At 38.6% G+C, this 22,195-nt stretch overlaps 1 protein-coding gene across 3 annotated transcripts in view; it reads left to right on the top strand.

Annotated features, from left to right (window-relative positions):
- ITGA1 (integrin subunit alpha 1) overlaps positions 1-22,195 on the top strand; it is a 182,045-nt gene that overhangs the window by 107,614 nt on the left and 52,236 nt on the right. For all 3 annotated transcript variants that reach the window (XM_070774687.1, XM_019982758.2, XM_070774688.1), the window contains exons 9-12: positions 7,645-7,810; positions 11,289-11,362; positions 12,305-12,449; positions 18,598-18,740. In XM_070774687.1, coding sequence (XP_070630788.1) covers positions 7,645-7,810; positions 11,289-11,362; positions 12,305-12,449; positions 18,598-18,740 — 528 coding nt within the window. The remainder of the gene's footprint in view (positions 1-7,644; positions 7,811-11,288; positions 11,363-12,304; positions 12,450-18,597; positions 18,741-22,195) is intronic.

Genomic DNA, 22,195 nt, shown 5'->3' with positions numbered 1-22,195 from the left:
GTGAAGTGAAGTCGCTCAGTCATGTCCGACTCTTTGTGACCCCATGAACTGTAGCCTACCAGGCTTCTCAGTCCATGGGATTTTCCAGGCATGAGTACTGGAGTGGGTTGCCATTTCCTTCTCCAGGGGATCTTCCCAACCCAGGGATTGAACCCAGGTCTCCCACATTGTAGGCAGACGCTTTACCCTTTGAGCCACCAGGGAAGCCCATATACCCTAAGTGTACATGCCCAAACCTACCTCCCCAAATTCCCTGAAACTAGTATGAACAAAGGAAGAGAAAGATACAATCAAAGTTAACCCGTGATCATATGCCTTAAGCCTAGGTACTTAACAGTGGACAATTATCAATAGGCTTGTGGTCATACCCCAATAAGCATAATAGAATTTATGATTCTATTTGGTTACACAGATAATTAGGGTATTCTTTTAGGCAATGGAAAGTCTAGGTATGAGCCCTGGGGTTCTTCCATCCGGGATGTCTGGTTTTCCAGTTGGTATGTCGTTTCCATAGATCCTGAGCATATAGCTCAAAGTCCACAGTCCGGCCCAAGATGGAGTCCTGCTTTCAAGATGGAGCTTGTTCTGTCTGTTTCCTCCTACACTACAGCTATTTTGATCTTTTCCAGGGTTGAGGATAATTCCTCATGGTCCAGTCTTCACTCAGAGATACTGTCCACAAGCAGAGACTATGCCTTGTCTCTTTAGGATGCAAGGCCCGCGCATGCCCAGTTTGTCCCACACAACCGGGTACCAGAAATGCCATCACTTGTTCAGTTTCCTCCCAGAGGATATAGTCTGGCATTGCAGGTACCATAGATGCAGGCTATGAGCTGAATTAATCAGCAGCGGCATTAACATTAGGAAAACTTCAGTGGAATTAAAGTATCTATCATTTCTTTGTTTCTTAACTTTAAGTGAATTTTATATCACTCTTGCATTATACCTGACTGCATATTCATATTTCTTGCCCTTAAATCTGTTTCCCTTTGTTGGATCCTTGGTTGATAATTCACATTTTGCCTCTTATCTGGTCAAAAAGAGGTCTCATGGTTGCATTAACCTTCCTGGAGAACCATAAAATCATGAGTCTCTTCCCCATGTTAATCAATGAATTAGTATCAAATTGCTCTTTGAAATGGTATAAACAAAAAGTATAGGAAAATTTCAGTTTAGCAACAATTATTTGTTATTTTCCCAATTCATATATTTTCCAAGTGAACCTAATATGTGTGTTTTAACTTATACCAAACTAGGAAATAAGACAGTTATTTTACTTCTTCTCCTTGTGTATTCACATGGAAAGGTTTCAGGAATTTCTCCACACCTCTTCACGATAAGATCAAATATTCTTGGGGGTCTAGCCCTGTTATGGCCTGGACTCGTCCTCCTTCTCCATCTTTTTTCCCTCACCATTTGATCCTGAACACCTCAGAGATGTGTTCTAGGGGCAGACAACCACTCCGAAAAGATTGACTACTGAAAAGATAAGCACTCTGATAAAACTGCAAACACTTCCTGGGAAACACTCAGATTTGGTGAGGGCGCTGAGCTGGTTTGAGGACCCTTCTGCATGGTCTCTATTCTGTCCCTTGAGACTATATTAGACATTGCTAGCAGGAGCCTGCTTTGTATTCAGATTCTAACCTTAAATGGTGATGGCGGGGATTGTAATGGCTGTAAAATTGGATCACCTGCAGCATTCAAATGAAAATAAGGAAGTTAGAGAATATCTTAGAATTTCTTTCATTGGCACACAAAAGGCACCGTGCTACATGTAAATGAGCTTTATACTTTACATTTGACACATCTGCCTCAAGGGAGCTTCAATTCTGACTGTCTATTCCAGGTAAATAGTAGCAGAATACCAAATGCCTGGGCTTGACATATTAAGTGAACGGGAGTAATTTATAAGTATTATTTTGTATCTCTTCTGATTCATAGAAAAGAATGTTTTTACCAGCTACCAGATCCTTGGGTAAAGGACCAAGAAACATCTCTGTCTGTTTTCATTTTTATTCTGTGATGCAAAATAGTTCAAACTAGCTGCAAGTCACAGTAATTCCTGTGAATTCTGTGAGAGTTCTTTTATCTTATAATTTCTGTGGGAATTCTCTTCTTATATTTTCTTCTAAATATATACTGCCATTTTGCATTTATACATTTTATTTTTATTCCTATTACCTGGGCATCTTCCCCATTGAACTTTACCCACTTGTGTCTGTCCTGTGACATAAAGCACTAAATGTCTGATAACATTTACATTGCAACTAAGAGCCTCAACTATGTATAGTTCAAGACAATGTTTTATGTGTATCTTTAACTACATCGGTTTATAAGTGAAATGGAAGCTAACATGTCAATTCAATAGTAAATCTAAAATATGTTAAATAGGAACCAAGGAGGTAAGATAATGACTTACAGAAAAAATTAGGTAAATCAGTGGGGACTTGGAGGGCTTCACATGATACAGAGTTTTTATAAATCTAAAAGAAATTCATGCATAGCAAAACTGCCAAGAAAAGAGAGGTCTACCAGAGTGCCCAGAGAAGACCAAGTGGGGAATGAGGTGTTGAGCAAGGGCCAGAGATCCTGAAAGCCACACCTTGGATGTAATAAATACTCTGGACCTCAGAGACTCTGCCTTTGCCATCTTACCTGGGGCATGTACGCCCAGCTGTGGTGAGACACCCACCTGCAGGAAGAGCATTTGACCAACTCTCTACTACCGTTCCCATTTCATTCTCTTACCCGTCAAGCACCCCAAAATGGGAAAAGCACTAGTGTCTCTGTTAAAACGTAGACCACTTCTGATGTTTGGCATGTGCTCTTCAGCCAAATTAACAGGAGCTAAGTTTTTGTGTTCTGGTGCGATTTGAAAGCTCCTCTGTAAATCTGGGCATACTAGTCAAGAATAATTTCAAAAGTCAAAAAAGCTGCACACGTAATGTGCCCATTTACCTTAGAGCTAGCTCTGGTTTTCCTAAATAGTGTGCTTTACTCAAAGCAGCTCAGAGTTAGTCACAGACAGTAAGGCATTTTGCCTCCAAGGACATTTTACAGGTGTAGGAGGTGGGTAACTGACAAGGGAACTGGAGAAATGCTCTGGTGGTCCTGAAGCGCAGGAAGCCCTCCAGGTACAGATGTGTAGTACTCCCTCTGGGGCCCTCCAGCATGGGCCCCTGCCCCGACCAGAAGCAGCAATAAAGCCCCTACCCCCTTCTCACTAGGAAGGAAAATTTGAGATGATGCACTGCCTGCCTGCCTACTTGGTACCCAACTCCTTTTCTCACATTAACATTTAGGGTGCAGTGGCACCCCACTCCAGTGCTCTTGCCTGGAAAATCCCATGGACGGAGGAGCCTGGTAGGCTGCAGTCCATGGGGTTGTGAAGAGTCGGACGCGACTGAGCGACTTCACTTTCACTTTTCATTTTCATGCATTGGAGAAGGAAATGACAACTCACTCCAGTGTTCTTGCCTGGAGAATCCCAGGGACAACAGAGCCTGGTGGGCTGCCATCTATGGGGCCGCACAGAGTCGGACACGACTGAAGCGACTTAGCAGCAGCAGAGCGATTCAGTTGTTGATCTAAACGGTTATTTATGATACAAATAACAAGTATGTCGAAGATCATAAACAACAACACTTAAAACAATCATTGTAGTTATTTTCCTTCTACGAGTGAAAAGCTATACCTATCTTAATCAAAGTCAGTTTTCAAATCTAACATTCTAAACCTAACAGTAAGGAAATGTATATGGAAGCTGAGAGCAGGTGGCTGAGGAGAGGTGGGGGAGCCATGTGTTCAGAGGAGGGGAGGCAGGGGCCGGGTAGCCAGCACGGATGCTTCCACCTGTGCCCACCTGCCTACATGTCCAAGATCAACCCAGTCTTCGATGCCGAATTGTAGTTGGAGACTCAACTCTTCTCTGCAACAGGACTTTGGAAGCACCATGGAGGTCTCTGTTGTTAATGATGCCAGACAAATCCATGTCTACTGTTTAAAGATAAAGTGAAGCTAGAAACCTTTGGTAACTTCCTGGTCATTAAGGTCATAATTCTTCTTCTCCCCAAGGAGTCAGATATTCTAAAAATAATAATAATAATCAAGCAATAGCACAGAGCTCATGAGTGTTACCTTTGCGTTTTGGATTTCAGGAGCAAAGAACTGAATGAATCATGAACTTTGGTTCAGGAGACATTCTCATCATTGTCAAAGCATGGCCCACTTTCTTTGTTTCTGTGTCTATAATTGTATCTGCATACTTATTTTAATAACATTGTAATAACCATGAATTACTACCCAAACCAAGAGCTAGTTTGGTCTTCTGACAACTTACCACCTGCCTTATCACATTCATCACCTGCCTTCCTCCACCTGGTAACCATCAGCCCAAATCCTATACTGACTATCTCTTGATCTTTTTTTTCTAAATGGTCTTTGGTAACTGTGCATATCTGGAAAAAATTAATTTGAAAAAGGCTTTCTTGTTTTTAACTTTATAAAAGCTAAAACATACAATATTTCAAAACTTTTAAACCTGAATATTAAATTGTAAAGATTCATCCATATTATTGCATGACATTATAGATCATTACATTTTTCAAAACTGATGAAGCACATACAATGCAAAACTTCAGTGTGAATTCTGTGCACAAAGTAAACAATCTGATGAGTTCTGACAGTTGTGTTCATCCACATATTGTTGTTGTTGAGTTGTTAAGTCCTGTCTGATGCTCTTGGTGACTCCATGGACAGTAGCACTCCAGGCTCCTCTTCCATGGGATTTGCCAGTCAAGAATACTGGAGTGGGTTGCCATTTCCTTCTCCAGGGGATCTTCCCAACCAAGGGATCAAGCCAGCTTTGCCTGCAGTAGGAGGCAGATTCTTTACTACTGAGCCATCAAGGAAGCCCCTACACACCAATAGAATTGCTAAAACTGGAAGAAAGGAAACAACTTGGTAATACCAAGAATTGTCATGGATGCAAAGCAACTGAGTCTCTCACATGTTATTGGTGGGAAAGGTGAAATGGAAAAATGGAACAGTTGTTCTGGTAAATATTTTGGCAGTTTCTTATAAAGTTAAATATACTTTTATCATAGAACACAGCACCTTCATCCCTAGGTCTTTACTCAAGAAAAAAGAAAACAGATAGTATTTCTAAGCACAAATACTTAGAGCAGCTTTATTCATAATTACTTGAAACTGAAAACAACCCAGATGTCCTCAACAAATGACTTGTATATCTAGACAGTAGAGTCCTACTCAACAATCAGAAGGACTGAATACATGTGATTACATGGATGACTCTCGAAAGCTTTATGCAAAATGAAAGAAACCAGACACAAAAGGCAACATACTATTTGATTCCTTACCATTAACATTCTAGAAAAACCAAAGCTGTAAGGACAGAAAATTGATCAGTGTTTGCACAGAGTTAGAAAGAAGAGGAGACTGACTACACAGGGGCAAGAGGCAACTGGAGTGATGGAAATAGTCCAATCTCAGTGTGGTAGGAACACAACTGTTTAGGTTTGTCAAAATTCATAGAACTGTACATCAAAAGAGGGTGATTTTTATTGTATATAAACTATATCTCAATAAACCTTACTTTAAAAAATTTAAAACTAAATGTTTGAGAAAACCTGATAGAAAATCTAAATAATTACAGTTAACTAGAGGAACTAGAGATCAAATTGCCAACATCCGCTGGATCATGGAAAAAGCAAGAGAGTTCCAGAAAAACATCTATTTCTGCTTTATTGACTATGCCAAAGCCTTTCACTGTGTGGATCACAAGAAACTGTGGAAAATTCTGAAAGAGATGGGAATACAAGACCACCTGACCTGCCTCTTGAGAAACCTATATGCAGGTCGGGAAGCAACAGTTAGAACTGGACATGGAACAACAGACTGGTTCCAAATAGGAAAAGGAGTACGTCAAGGCTGTATATTGTCACCCTGTTTATTTAACTTCTATGCAGAGTACATCATGAGAAACACTGGGCTAGAAGAAGCACAAGCTGGAATCAAGATTACCGGGAGAAATATCAATAACCTCAGATATGCAGACGACACCACCCTGATGGCAGAAAGTGAAGAGGAACTAAAAAGCCTCTTGATGAAAGTGAAAGAGGAGAGTGAAATATTTGGCTTAAAGCACAGCATGCAGAAAACTAAGATCATGGCATCCGGTCCCATCACTTCATGGGAAATAGATGGGGAACCAGTGGAAACAGTGTCAGACTTTATTTTGGGGGACTCCAAAATCACTGCAGATGGTGACTGCAGCTGTGAAATTAAAAGACACTCCTTGGAAGGAAAGTTATGACCAACCTAAATAGCATATTCAAAAGCAGAGACATTACTTTGCCAACAAAGGTTCGTCTAGTCAAGGCTATGGTTTTTCCAGTAGTCGTGTATGGATGTGAGAGTTATACTATGAAGAAAGCTGAGTGCCGAAGAATTGATGCTTTTGAACTGTGGTGTTGGAGAAGACTCTTGAGAGTCCCTTGGACTGCAAGGAGATCCAACCAGTCCATTCTAAAGGAGATCAGTCCTGGGTGTTCTTTGGAAGGAATGATGCTAAAGCTGAAACTCCAGTCCTTTGGCCACCTCATGCGAAGAGTTGACTCATTGGAAAAGACTCTGATGCTGGGGGGGATTGGGGGCAGGAGGAGAAGGGGACGACAGAGAATGAGATGGCTGGATGGCATCACCGACTCGATGGACTTGAGTTTGAGTGAACTCCGGGAGTTGGTGATGGACAGGGAGGCCTGGCGTACTGCGATTCATGGGGTTGCAAAGAGTCAGACACAACTGAGCAACTGAACTGAACTGATAGCAGATAATTCCTGCCTCTGTCTCTTCTCTGTTAAAAAGAATGTTTCTGTCTTAAGCATTTTGTTTCAAACAGGAATGTCCCAATTGTTTATTTTCTAGATTGCCAAGTTAGATTACTACTTAGTCCAACATCTGTTTAAAAAATATACATGTCTGACTTCCCCTTGGTAAGAGTTTCAGGAAGTACTGCCTGTTTGAGATCAAGCAATTCACTGGCTGTTAGCTTTTGCCAGCAAATGGTGATGTCACTGACTGGAATAATATCAGAGATACTCAGAAACTGTAACATTACTTTTAAAGATATAGCTGTTAATAAAGAGGGACACAGGAATGGCAGAGAAGAAACTTTGGAAGGGTACAGGATTACCCTTTATATTTTTCTACAGCAATTACAGTATATATTAGAGAATTAATATAAAACAGTTAATATTAAAGAATCTACAGATTCTGAAAATTACCCTTATAGGAATGTGGAAGTACATAAAAATTGCATTATGCCACAGTACTATATGAGCTTCCCTGGTGGATCAACAGTAAAGAGTCCCTGGATCAGGAAGATCCCCTGAAGAAGGGAATGGCAACCCACTCCAGTTTTCTTGCCTGGAAAACCCCAAGGACAGAGGAACCTGGAGTGCTACCATCCATGGGGTCACAAAAGATTTAGACACAACTTAGCTACTAAACAACAAGGAACTATATGCTAACATATACTGCCTTGCTTATTGACAAAATGCTTGAGATTCTTGTTTAACATCTAGAATTTAAAAGATATTCTTGCTGTTTTTGATGACTTAGATTCTTGGCAGCTATAACCGAGGAAATTTGAGCACTGAAAAATTTGTGGAGGAAATAAAATCAATAGCAAGTGAACCCACTGAAAAGCATTTCTTCAATGTCTCTGATGAATTGGCATTAGTCACTATTGTTGAAGCTCTGGGAGAAAGAATCTTCGCCCTGGAAGGTATGACTTTTCCTCATAAGCCTGAATGTTCTGTCTGCAATTCAAACTCAATGGGTTTTTGTGTTTGTTTTTACCACATGGCTGATGTGTTTTTACTGTGTACAGCAGCCACCATGGAACAATGCCCTTTTTCTATAAATCTGTCCTGTAGCACTCTGTCTGCTGGCAGCTCTCTTTGTAAGGACATGGCAGTACTGATGTGAGGGCCCGATGAAGGCAATAGTCCAACAGATACGCAAAAACAAAAATGTGCCCGTGTGTTTTATTCCTTTCCTGTGACACAAGTTTAGAAAATGGAGACACTAGCTCACGTTTTTATTTCTCATTTTGGGCTTCTGTGGGACAGTTCTTATACAACATCTCCTTCATTCATTTATTTTCTGTTTTGCTCCTTGCCCTTTTGAAAGGTCTTCATGGAGCTCTGCCTCAAGACCCATGGCAGCAAAATATTGGTTCACTATATTTGTCTGAGTCATGCTACTTCTTTGTAAATTTTTTCTTTGATTTTTCAATAGCAACTGGCTATTGGGAATAACAACTCATGGCATTCCCTCCTCTGCCTGAGGTAGAGACATCAAGGAACAAATGATTTTGGAACTAGATCTTCCCTGAGGGGGAAAAAAAAAAAGTCTTCAGAATTGTTATGCCAGGCACACTGAAAAAGTCTCTTGTTCACATTCTCTGATGATCTGGAGAGTCAGAGAACATGTCTTTGTTTCTCAACCTAGGATGAGAAACCTCCAAACCGTTCTGCTGTTCTGCTCTGTCTGAATCCTATTGACTCTGTCCTTGTGAGGACAGGCCATGCTGAGGACTGTTGTTTCTTACCTTAAACACAGAAACTTACAAGCACCTTCTCCATCTCCCTGATATAACCTGATAATGGGAAATAGAAAGACAAAATGAGAAAGAGACATCACTGAAAAATTGTAGACCGTTTTAACTGAGCATTAAGTGGCTGGGAAAAGTGACAGACAGAGAATATTTAAAAGTAGTGAAAGGAAAGAAAATGGTTTAGAGTAATGGCTTTCAAAGTTTTTTTGATAGTGACTCATGAAAATCAATACATTTTGCTTAGTGACCCAGTGCACACATATGTATACATATAAAAAAAATTTCCCCCAAAACCCTTATTATATGTGTTGCACTCTGATAGTTTCATCACTTCCATTCTACTCTGTTATCTTTCAATTAAAAAAAAATGTGATTATGACTCACCCTGTCGATTTCATGACTGGACTGCAACCAATAAGGAAGAAGTTTGTTTCAGAGATGATGGGGATCTACAGCCCACCCAGACTGAATTTTTCTGGTTTCCTTCTGCCCTGGCTTCTTTACCCTGTGCCTTTAGAAACAGAACACTCACCTTATTAGTCTAAAGTCACAGCTGCTTCTAATGAACTTGGCTCTCCTGTGTTTTGTGTACAAGTCACTTTTAAGTGGCCTTGGTGTCACAACAGCTAGCCAAGTATCATTTACTAATATGCTGGATTATGACTTTGGCTGGCCTTAAGGAACTATATTGGGTTTTCCAAGTCCTTGTGCATGTTCAGTTTTTAATAACATGGACCAGGTATAATAAAAACAATCTGAAAGAATCATTTAAAAGAAAAATTACTTAGTTGAGCATAATACAGTCTAAATACATAATACAGTTATAATACATTTCTAAATCTCATCTTAAGTAAGTAAATATAACCTAAGATGTGTAGGAATGAAGCCTATATGAGGTATTGGATGGAGGAGCGATTCATCTGCTTTAAATGACATTTTCAGGTACTTTCTAACCTAACCACACCATGAGATAAAGATTATACATTGGAGCAGCTATGTACTCCAAGAAGTACCTCCATATTTAAAAAAGAAATCATCTTATAAGGAACTCCTCAGGTTTAAAAATGTCTCCCATATCTTTATCATTATACTTTCAGGGCTAACCAAAAGCAGTGTTTTTACTAGTTTATTTCTGATTTTTTTTCATAATGAGATCCGAAAGGGCTACCTTTCCTTGTTACTTGGGAAATCTCCATTTCCTATCAACATTTATCTTTAGATGGCAAATAGCAGCAAGTGTGAAAATCATGCTTGCCCAAAGGACAGTGCCTCCTAGTGAGGTGAACACACCAGCTTTTGCCCAATAAAATGGGTAAACTAATGTCCCCTTTTCCCATCAAGCCCTTGGAAAAAGCCCATGAGCAAGTCCAGGGAGAAGTTGACAACAAGAAGTTCAAGGATGCATGATGTGCTTCACCAGGATGAAGCCTGAGCAGGCAGAATTCCACAGAACTTCCTTCTGTCTGTTCTCAGTTGTAAACAGAGCAGCAGCAGGGGAAGGTGCTGGAAATATGTAGGTCCCCACTACTTCATTCTTTGATCTTGCAGAGATAAATTGTAAAGCATCTTACCCCATTGTGAAACCAAAATAAAGTTTCAAATTAAAGTTAAAATGCATTTTAGTCATTTAAATTAGAGGACAATTTGTATGTGAGAGTAAAATGACATAGTTGAATTCTTGATTGATTTCTCCGTTTAATCTAGTCCTTTAAAAGGCAATTACTGATGTATCTGTTAACAACTTTATACAGGTAAAATAACTAGTAAGTAAGTTTGAGTTCACAAATTGGATTGCTCTCATACCTCAGTGAAAGAGTAGATCGACTTTTAAAGAATTATGTGCTATTTTTAATTTATCAGCAAGGCCAAATAAACCCGTAATTCCCTCCTGAAAGCAAATAAATCAGCATTCCCTTAATCCCCTTAGGAGGGTGTGGCTTTGGCTTGGTGAATACTTTGAGAGCAGCACACTCCCAAAGAATGCTCTGGATTGTTTCTGTGTTTCGGTAATGAGCTTCAAAATGGGTACAGGATCTTTAAAAAAATGTATGGTTGAATGGCATGTGGCCTGGAGTCCTGTCAGAAAGACTCCTCCTGATTTGTGAGTGACACCCACAGTCAGACATCAGGAAAAATACAAACCAGAGTCCCTAAACCCCTTATCAAACAGTGGAATTCTGAGAGGATATACCACAGGAAATACAATGAGGCTGGTAGAATCAAGAAACCTCTTTAAATATGTGAATCAAATGTTATTGGCCCTCTGACATTTTAATAAGTTTAGCCTAATCGCAGGAGGATACCCAGGGCATGAGGGTGTGATACAGAGCTTTCAACCATGTTGATCCCAAGCTCCATAGGCTCCAACATAGACAGAGTACAAGAACAGAAGCATGACTGGAGACCTCTTAGCCCCTCCAACAAGGGTGGGGAAACTGTCAGGAATGTGAGACACAGCCCTTATGCTAACCCTCTCGGTCCTCTACCCTGCCCTGCCTAGGAATTTTGGGGTTGAGAAATCTTTGCACTGGAAATGCTCTAAAGATGCTAGAAGTTCTGGTTGGTCAAAACCACAGATGGTACTAGGTCTCTGTCTTCTGCAAATGAGTAGTGTGCTAAAGGCGACTCTCTTCCTCTGTTACAGCGACTGTGGACCAATCAGCAGCATCTTTTGAGATGGAAATGTCTCAGACTGGCTTCAGTGCTCATTATTCACAGGTACATTGACCACTTGGTAGAAAACGTCTTTTTTTTTTAGGTTTCCTTTCTCAAAGTCAACACTGAGACATCAGCATTACAGATGCAAGTTGCAGTTCATGACATGAGCAGTTATTCAGACCATGTAGTTTATAATCCAAATGGGAAAGAGGGGACTTCCCTGGCGGGCCAATGGTTAAGACTTTGCCTTCCAGTGCAGGGAGTATGGATTTGATCCCTGGTCAAGAAGATCTCACATGCCTCACACCCAAAAAACCAAAACATAAAACAGAAGCAACCACATAACAAATTCAATAAAGACTTTAAAAATGGACATGGAAAAGAAAACTCTTAATAGGAAAAAATAATGTTATTAGTTGTCATAATCTTTTTAAAAAAAGGAAACAGCATTTCACAGGCTTATTAGGAAAACATGTTATCACACCCACAGCTCACTACACTGTACTGATAATCATGAATCAGCTTGAGGTCTTCCTTCTGTAATTATACATCTAAATAAATAAAATATTTAATTTAACGTATTTGCTAAATATATGTATCTTTTTCTCAGTGTCAAAGTATTCAAGGGTCTTACTAGAAGTCCATGTTCAAGACCCAGAATTCTTAACAGCCATAAAGCAAAAAGACAAGATTAGAAAATACATTCTTTATAGTAGATGGAAGAAAAGGTGCTAATTCCATGGTCCCTGCACAGGAATATTGACATTTCAGGGTGCAATTGTAGTGTATAACCTAGGGAAATTTCCTTATTCTGCTTCAGTTTCCTCTTCTGTAGAATGGGGGTGGTAATAATGGAATCTAGCCCAGTGGGCTTTGGGGACAATTTTATGGTTTAATATATGTAAAGCTCTTTGAACAGTACTTATCATACTATTAATGCTATGTACGTGTTTACACTACTATTTTTGTTAAATATCATTGTTTTCTCTATTTGGATATCAGGACTGGATCATGCTTGGAGCAGTAGGAGCCTATGATTGGAATGGAACAGTTGTCATGCAGAAGGCTGATCAAAGCGTAATTCCCCAGAACACAACCTTTAATGTTGAGTCCACAAAGAAGAATGAACCTCTTGCTTCTTATTTAGGTAAAGTTTGGATGTAATTGATAGAAAGTTGGTTTTTTAGAAAAGTTTTGTGTTTTTTTTAATTTTTAGCATTATTTACTTAGATAGGCAGACTTTGTAAAAGAGATCACTTCTACAAGTTAGATATTTTATAGGACCCATGAAAGTTTCCAGGCCTCTGAGTAACCTTAGTAAAAATATTAGAATATGAGGGGCCTTTCTCAGAAGGACTGTCTACACAGGGAGGGATTTGGGCTGAAATTCACTCTTTTTGAGATCTCTCTGTGTCTGGTATTCTCGTTAATGTCACCAAATGCTTCAGACCCAGTGAACAGGAAGCAAAGGTAGAAAAAGAAAACTTGACTCAGGCTACCCTGAAGCCCAGACTCCCATATTCTCTTAAATATTTTTTATCATTAGTTTCTCTCTATGGGTCCTAATTTTGGAAGGTAAACATTTTACTTGTTATGTCATATGACTTTTTCTTTAATACCTTTGCTGACAATCAGATACGTATTGAACTGAAGCCCAGTAATGTAATGATTTCCCAAAGACTTGCCTAGAATGAGGAGGTACATGTCTGGTGTCACTTTATTCTGAATTTGTGCCAGGCTGGGAGCTGTCTGGGGGATACCAGGGGACCCTTCCATCACTGGTCCATCTCAGTAAGCAGTTGGGAGGGCCTAGGATGGAAGGGCTTCCCTGGTGGCTCAGATGGTACAGAATCTGCCTGCAGTGCAGGCAATCTCCTGACCCAGATTTGATCCCTGGGTTGGGAAGATCCCCTGGAGAAGGCAATGGCTACCCACTCCAATATACTTGCCTGGAGAATTCATGGACAAAGGAGCTTGGTGGGCTGCAGTCCATGGGGGTCCCAAAGAGTCGGACATGACTGAGTGACTAACACACACTCACAGGATGGATAGGACCCTCAGGATATGGTTTCCCAGCTCTCTCTATTCACTTAACAAATATCGGGGGAGCATTTCTCTTCTCTCTTTACTGGCACATCTGTACATCTTTTTATTTGAGGGCATGTATTAAAGCTATAGAGGCAACAGAATTTAAGAAGAATAAGGAGTCTGAGGAGTTTTGGTAATTAAAAATATATAACAGTTAGCAGCAGGTATAATGTGAGCGCTAAATCCCCTTAAGACACGTTGTTGAACTGCACTAACAGAAGTCTAGTCTATTTCTCATAAATGTCCTATTTCATTCTGCCTTAGTCAGAGAGCAGCTAGAATACTCTAAGCTTTGTCCTAAGCATCACCCATTATAAAAGAAAATGCTGAACTAGAATCACCAGTAAAAAATTATCTAAAGACTATAAATCTGAAAACAATCCCCATCTACTCATCCCTCTCCCCACCAAACCTGAAAAAAATGGTGGTTAGAAAACAGCGTACCCTGCATGTCTTTTAAATACTTGAAGGATTGTGATGTAAAATAAAGGGGTTGGTATTAAAATTCATATTCAGTTTTAGCATTAAAAGAGATTTTAGAAAGCAATTGGTACACATCTAATTTGCCAAGTTAAGAAACTGAATACTAGAAATATTATATCACAGTTAACTATGGCAAATCTGAAACTGGAATCTAGGTTTTTAAATTTTTATTCCAGTGTTCATTTCACCACACCAAAATGCTGATTCTGGGCTGATCAAGAAAACACTTACAAATAATAAATGCCTGCAGTGTGTCAAATATTCAGCTGTAAATTAAGGGTAACAGGTAAATAAGGGAAATGTATTCCTGCATTGATGAAGCTTATCGTTTTGGATAAGAGACAATACAGAACCACCCAGTCACTAGTGGTGTAATAGGAGCTATGAGACAGAATACCTAAAAAGAGGACAGGAGGTTAGGTTAGATGGTTTCTAAAGGCTCTTCGTGTCCTATGAGTCTTTGAGACTGTTCTGTTAATATGTAAAATACCTTGAAATCTAGAACCAGTTTAACATGAGGTTTCTTTCCATCCTAGATAGAAGAATTGGAGAACATTTGTTCTCATAAAAATGTTTACACCATAATGACTTAGAAATTTCACTTTTGAGGATCTAGCCTAAAGGGAAAATAAGTTATTTAAGAATGCCAAGGGAATAGTTGTTTTCACTGTATTGTTACTTATAATATTGAGGAAAATGACATATCCTAAATGTTCAAAAATATGAGAATAGTGAAGTAAATGGTAAATCCACTTGACGGAACATCATGCACATGAAAATAAAAATTATAAAGCTGCTGATCCCATCATACTTGAAGTGACTTGAAGTGATTGTGGCCCTAGGTATGCAGTCAGACAGTACAGAGGTACTCTGAGGTCACAGGCGTCTTGACTTTGTTTTCTAACTCTGCCCCTGGTTATCACTTTAGGCAAATTAATTTATTCCTCAAAGCCTTGATTTTCTTATTTATAAAAAATAATTTACATACACAGGTATATAACATTTGCATTGTTATGAATATGAGCATAAATAATCCCTGTAAGGTACTTAGTGTTGTGACAGAGAGTTGACCCCCAATAGGTGTTGTCTATTGTTGTATTATTATTCCTCTTATTAGTATTATGATAGGCAGAATATAGACCCCAAAGATGTCCATGTCCTAATCTCCAGACTTAGATCTTATGTGACAAAAGGGACTTTGCAGATGTGATTAAGCTAAGGATCTTGACATGAGAGATTAGCCTGGGATACCTGGTTGGCCCCAATCTCATCACATGAGATTTTAAAATCAGAGAAGCTTTCCTGGATGTGGACAGGAAGAGACAGAACCATAGAAAAATGGTCAGAGAGATTAATGTTATTGGCTTTAAAAATGGAAAATGGGTGCCAAAAGCCAAGGAATGTGAGTGGTCTCTAGGAGCCACAGTGGGCAAGAAAATGGATTCTTCTCTGTAGCATCTGAAGGAACCCTGCCCTACTAACACCATGATTTTAGCGCAGGGAGACCTAGGGCTGATTTCTGACCTATAAGATAATAAAATTGTGATGTGTTAAGCCATCAAGTTTGTGGTAATTTGTTACAGCAGCAATAGAAAACTAATACAAGTATATTATATAGCTACTAAGAGTAGCTGATACTAATACTACTACTAATTAGTAGTGAACAGTTACAACATTAAAGATATTGTGCACAAAGATATTGACATCCTCAAAGATGTGAATGACATTGTCACTACTCTAAGGAAGTTCACACATTAACACCACATTTAATAATATATTAAATAATAACTTTATTTGATAAATAAAACTATATTATTTTTAGTATTCTGAGTGATTATATGATTAAATTTTTTAAAAATAAAAAACCTTAAAGAACTCTAAATCTATTATTCTCAAAAACCTTGGGTTAATGGTTTGCTTAAAGCAGACTTAGAGAATTCAAGACTGAAAGATACTGCTGCAAGCAAAAAAAATTGAGAACCTTCACTCCTGACCACATATTTATAATATATGACTCCTCTCTGCCCAAAAAAGGAAATTTGGGGGTATATTGTTGACAGTGTAATAAAATGATTTTTTGTTTGTTTTGAAGATTTTTTTAAATCTTTTTATTAGCTTAGTCACGGGTTAGTGCTTTAGATATTTTGCTGATATAAAGTCTAATATATGTAAGATTTCTTTCAAAATGGAAAAGCACTCAGAAAGAGATCAAGGGAGAAAAATGGCTTTTCCCCCAAATATTATTCCAAATCTAAAATTAAGGTTTCAAAATGTTCCCTTGTGTGGCTTACACATTAAGAAGAGTTTGAATGTGTTCTTCCAATCTGTGTGGATTGAAAGTTGTTAGACTATGAAAATTCTGAAGGAAGGTAAGTAAGAGGTAGACAGTCTATTAAAAAATCTTATAGTAACCAATAATGATCAGAAAGCAGCGGGAACCAGCCATGGACCCTCCCTCAGGACAGTTATGCACCCATCTTTCTGTAACCCAGCAACTGGCTTTTGCCAATATGCACTGAGCAAGTGGCCCTGCTGGTGAAAATACAGGCAAGATCCTGTTCCCTGCTTCCCCGACCCACAGTTTGCTGATTTCTAATCACACCAGACTGATTCAAGAGGAAAGGTAAAGAGGTGAGGCAAACACATGAAATCAAGACAGATCCTGTGTTTCCCGTTACCTCACCTGATTCTAGCACTTTTCCCAAGAAGTGAATCATGAGAGCTGACAGGATGTACTCTTCATAAATCCACACACAGAGCTATGTCATCAATTTTCCTTTCTCTTCAGTTCTGTGCCTTTCTTTTTCAGAAAGTGGTATAAACTTTTAAATCTTTATAATGATTTTCCTTGCATTAAAATTAGACTTCACTGAGTCCTCCTTCTTGCTTTCTTGTTATTGTTTTTAGACGCCCAAGCTTCAGCCAGGAATACCTGCCTGGGTTGTTACTGGCCCTGTGAAGGTTTCAGCTAGTAGTTTAGTTATCAAGTGTGCATCATCAAAGTCAACTAGATAATAAAAAACTCCAGCCTCAAACATAATTTTCAACTTATTTTTTAAAGATTGTTTTACCAGTTTGCATTCATAGCTCTGAAATTGCAAAAAAAAAAAAAAACAAAAACCATGTGTACTAACACTCTCGCCCCACTCCCTTCTTAATATTTCTAAGAGACCTACATGAAATAAAATAACCTTTGTTTTGTACATTTTTCTTTTCCATTTTATTTTTATATAAACATTACCCTAAAGTTTTTATTTTCTAAGCAATATTGTGGTTAGTAACAAAAATATAATACATTACATGTCTGGAAAAGAATACAGTCTATTATGTATAGTAATTTTTTTAAAAAAAAGCTCTAAGATGAAGCAATGAAATTGTAAGAAAAGTATTTACAAAAGAAAATGTGGCTGAGGAATTGTGTTCCCCTAGCATTTGTAAAAATAAATATATTTGAGTACAAAACCTGTTTCTCTCTTAAAGTTTTGGAAGAAAGTAAAAGTATTATCTTATGGTAAAATACTTGGTAAGTAAATTATCAATATAATCTTTTTCTCAGTAAGGAATGCTATTCTGTGGCATTTGGAAAAATACTCTGCCTTCTACTCCAGTGGTGGCCAGCACTGGTTATTAGAACATTTCTTCCTTTGGTAGAGTTGAAATCTGCACATGGTAATTTTTATCTATTTGTTTAGCTCTGTTCTCTAGACATACAAACAATAAATCTAATTCTTCATTCAAAATTAATAATAATCAGTCTTAAAGACTTTAAAATTTTAAAGGGCATGAAAGCTCAATTAAAAAGAGGAATGATTAAACATGAGAGATAGTTATTCAAGCTCACTTTTAATCAAACAAATGAAAATTAAAATCATGGCAAGGTATATTGTTTAACATTTATTAGAGCACCCACAATTTTAAATAATTATATACCTAATGTTTGTGAAATTTTGGTGAAACTACCCTCTCCAATGGCTGTTCATGGAATGAATTAGTACAAATATTCTGAAAACAATTTGTCAGATGTTATAAGAACCATTAAAAATTTGATCTGGTAATCTATTCCTTGAAATTTGTCATCAAAAAAGTCCAAAAGAAAGAAAAAAAGTAAGTGCTCAAAGATGTCTTTGCAGACTTAAGTGTTATGCCAAAAAAGTAAAAACCATGTAAATTCCACCATTTCATCAGGAAATGGTCCTGAGGTTTAAACACAAGGCATTTCTACTTTAATTCAGATAAATAAGCTTCAGCCACTTGAAATTACAGTTAAAAACCTAGACAATGATACAGAAAAGGTTTACATTAACTATGATTCCAACTGTATAAAATTATCAATTTCTATAGCATAAGCACATGCATCCAAATGAAATACAGCTGGTTTATTACCGAAGAGTAGGTTGAGATTACTAGAGTTGTGTACGTGTATGTATGTATGTGTGTTTTTCTGTCATTGTTATATCATTTTTGCCTTTTAACAGTGAAAATCTAAGGTTTGGAGGAAAATACATTTCAGAATGAAGCAACTGTGGTAGATAATCAGGGAACAAACTAACAGCTCTAACCAGCACAAATTTACCTGCATTAAAGAAAACATTTATTTTCAAAAAAAGAGATGTCCATATAAACATATAAAAATGATTCTCCCAGCCATTTAAAATAGATCTTGATTTATTCCACGCAGACTCTTAAGGGGCCAGCAAGTATATCTGGCATCTCTCTTTTGTTAGGTTACACAGTAAGCTCTGCCACTACTCCTGGAGATGTGCTCTACATTGCTGGACAGCCGAGGTACAATCACACAGGCCAGGTTGTCATCTACAGAATGGAGGGCAGAGACATCAGGATTCTCCAGACACTCAATGGAGAACAGGTAAGCTTCAAACTTGTTGTTTTAAATTAATCCATTCATATTCTTCCTGTGTAAATTGAATTATATATTGTATGGAATGAGTTTCATGACATTGTACAGGAGATAGGGATCAAGACCATCCCCATGGAAAAGAAATGCAAAAAAGCAAAATGGCTGTCTGGGAAGGCCTTACAAATAGCTGTGAAAAGAAGAGAAGCGAAAAGCAAAGGAGCAAAGGAAAGATATAAACATCTGAATGCAGAGTTCCAAAGAATAGCAAGAAGAGATAAGAAAGCCTTCTTCAGCAATCAATGCAAAGAAATAGAGGAAAACAACAGAATGGGAAAGACTAGAGATCTCTTCAAGAAAATTAGAGATACCAAAGGAACATTTCTGTCGAAAAAGGACAGAAATGGTATGGACCTAACAGAAGCAGAAGATATTAAGAAGAGATGGCAAGAATACACAGAAGAACTGTACAAAAAAGATCTTCATGACCCAGATAATCACGATGGTGTGATCACTGACCTAGAGACAGACATCCTGGAATGTGAAGTCAAGTGGGCCTTAGAAAGCATCACTACGAACAAAGCTAGTGGAAGTGACAGAATTCCAGTTGAGCTATTCCAAATCCTGAAAGATGATGCTGTGAAAGTGCTGCACTCAATATGCCAGCAAATTTGGAAAACTCAGCAGTGGCCACAGGACTGGAAAAGGTCAGTTTTCATTCCAATCCCAAAGAAAGGCAATGCCAAAGAATGCTCAAACTACCGCACAATTGCATTCATCTCACACGCTAGTAAAGTAATGCTCAAAATTCTCTAAGCCAGGCTTCAAAAGTATGTGAACCGTGAACTTCCAGATGTTGAAGCTGGTTTTAGAAAAGGCAGAGGAACCAGAGATCAAATTGCCAACATCCTCTGGATCATGGAAAAAGCAAGAGAGTTCCAGAAAAACATCTATTTCTGCTTTATTGACTATGCCAAAGCCTTTGACTGTGTGGATCACAATAAAACTGTGGAAAATTCTTCAAGAGATGGGAATACCAGACCACCTGATCTGCCTCCTGAGAAATTTGTATGCAGGTCAGGAAGCAACAGTTAGAACTGGCCATGGAACAACAGACTGGTTCCAAATAGGAAAAGGAGTACGTCAAGGCTGTATATTGTCACTGTGTTTATTTAACTTATATGCAGAGTACATCATGAGAAACACTGGACTGGAAGAAACACAAGCTGGAATCAAGATTGCCGGGAGAAATATCAATAACCTGAGATATGCAGATGACACCACCCTTATGGCAGAAAGTGAAGAGGAACTAAAAAGCCTCTTGATGAAAGTGGAGAGTGAAAAAGTTGGCTTAAAGCTCAACATTCAGAAAATGAAGATCATGGCATCCAGTCCCATCACTTCATGGGAAATAGATGGGGAAACAGTGGAAACAGTGTCAGACTTTATTTTTCTGGGCTCCAAAATCACTGCAGATGGTGACTGCAGCCATGAAATTAAAAGATGCTTACTCCTTGGAAGGAAAGTTATGACCAACCTAGATAGCACATTCATAAGCAGAGACATTACTTTGCCAACAAAGGTTCATCTAGTCAAGGCTATGGTTTTTCCTGTGGTCATGTATGGATGTGAGAGTTGGACTGTGAAGAAGGCTGAGCACCAAAGAATTGATGCTTTTGTACTGTGGTGTTGGAGAAGACTCTTGAGAGTCCCTTGGACTGCAAGGAGATCCAACCAGTCCATTCTAAAGGAGATCAGCCCTGGGATTTCTTGGGAAGGAATGATGCTAAAGCTGAAACTCCAGTACTTTGGGCACCTCATGTGAAGAGTTGACTCATTGGAAAAGACTCTGATGGTGTGAGGGATTGGGGGCAAGAGGAGAAGGGGACGACAGAGGATGAGATGGCTGGATGGCATCACTGACTCGATGGACCTGAGTCTGAGTGAACTCCGGGAGTTGGTGATGGATAGGGAGGCCTGGCGTGCTGCGATTCATGGGGTCCCAAAGAGTCTGACATTACTGAGCGACTGATCTGATCTGATCTGGTCTGATTGTCCTAAATTTTTTTAAAAACAGCGCACCCATATTCAACATCCATGGTATATAAGGTCTCGTGTTAGGTTTCTTGGAGGTATATAAACTTATCTGCATCTTTGGCATCAGGATATTTCAGCTGGATGGAGATAGAGGTAAGAAAAATAGATACTGATGTAGATACAGACATATAAATAAATGCAAAAGGAATCTCAGACAGTAAGAAGTATGGAAGTGCCAGTGCCACAGATAGTAAATTCGGAAGATGGAAAGAGCCATAAGCTAAGATTGGTATAGAAAGTCTTCCTAGGAGATAAAATGTGGGCTAGTCTAGAGGAAAGACAATGTAGATAGGCAGAAAGAGCCAGTTAAAAAAAGTAGGTCCCAATTGTGTGAGGTTTTGAGTGGTAGGTAGAGTTCAGAATTCAGATTTTCTCCTGGAGGTGATGGGAAATAATTTGTAACATGTAAAATCAGAGAATTCTCTTTTGATAATATTGAATATTAAAAGTAATTTAAGAAAAACTATATATGCAATATGCAAACATAACTATATATAAATATTTTTTAATTGAAATAAACATCTATGCTATTGTTGGTTATTAAATTGTGATAATTTAAGTAATTTTTATTCCTTTTTTCATAATTTTCTGCATTTTCCAAATATTCTAGAATGAGATTGTATTAGTTTTATTCTACATTCCTCATGGGATGGAGGCATTCTTGGGCTTCACTAAATATTCCAACTCTCTAGTTTACCTGCCCCCGCCCCCGCCCCCCACACACACATGAAATACTCAGAAGGGCAGGGCAGTGCCAGCCTCCCTCTCCTGCAGGAACCCTGACAGGCACCCAGCTGAGCTGCCAAGAGACAGATGCTTTAAGCAGGCACAGTTGCTGCCCTGGCTTTAAAGCCCTACAGGAGGCAAGATCTTTTCTAGTAGCACCATAGACATAGCTTCCCTGGGTCTTGTTAAAGGCATGAAGTTTCAAGAGTCACTGCTTTCTAGGAAACCCAAAATATATTATTTCCATCAAGTATTTATCATTCCCCCCAGCCTAAATGCAACATCCCAATCAGAGGTTTTGTAACCACACTCAATGTTGCTAAGTGTTGTAGTTGAAATCCTTCTCTCATCGTATTACACAGTTAGAGTAAGCCAAAGGTCAGATTCTCATTTAGCAGGTGAGAGGGTGTTGTTAGCCCTTTGCCCATAATCAGAAAATGCATCAACAATAAAAACAAGGCTCTTGTTGGAGGTCAAGGATGAGGTGAAAAGAACCTGAAATGATAGATCAACAATAAAAGTGGAAAAGGAAGGGATGTGGCAGACATAAATAAGGAAGAATTGACAAGATGGTAAAATAAATCATTTGGATGACATCTTAGGTCTGTTGTATACTTGCATGCTCAGTTGCTCAGTCGTGTGCA

The sequence above is a fragment of the Bos indicus genome, chromosome 20, assembly GCF_029378745.1.
Source record: "Bos indicus isolate NIAB-ARS_2022 breed Sahiwal x Tharparkar chromosome 20, NIAB-ARS_B.indTharparkar_mat_pri_1.0, whole genome shotgun sequence".
NCBI classification, from domain to species: Eukaryota; Metazoa; Chordata; class Mammalia; order Artiodactyla; family Bovidae; genus Bos; species Bos indicus.
This window is presented reverse-complemented; position numbering and strand designations above follow the sequence as displayed.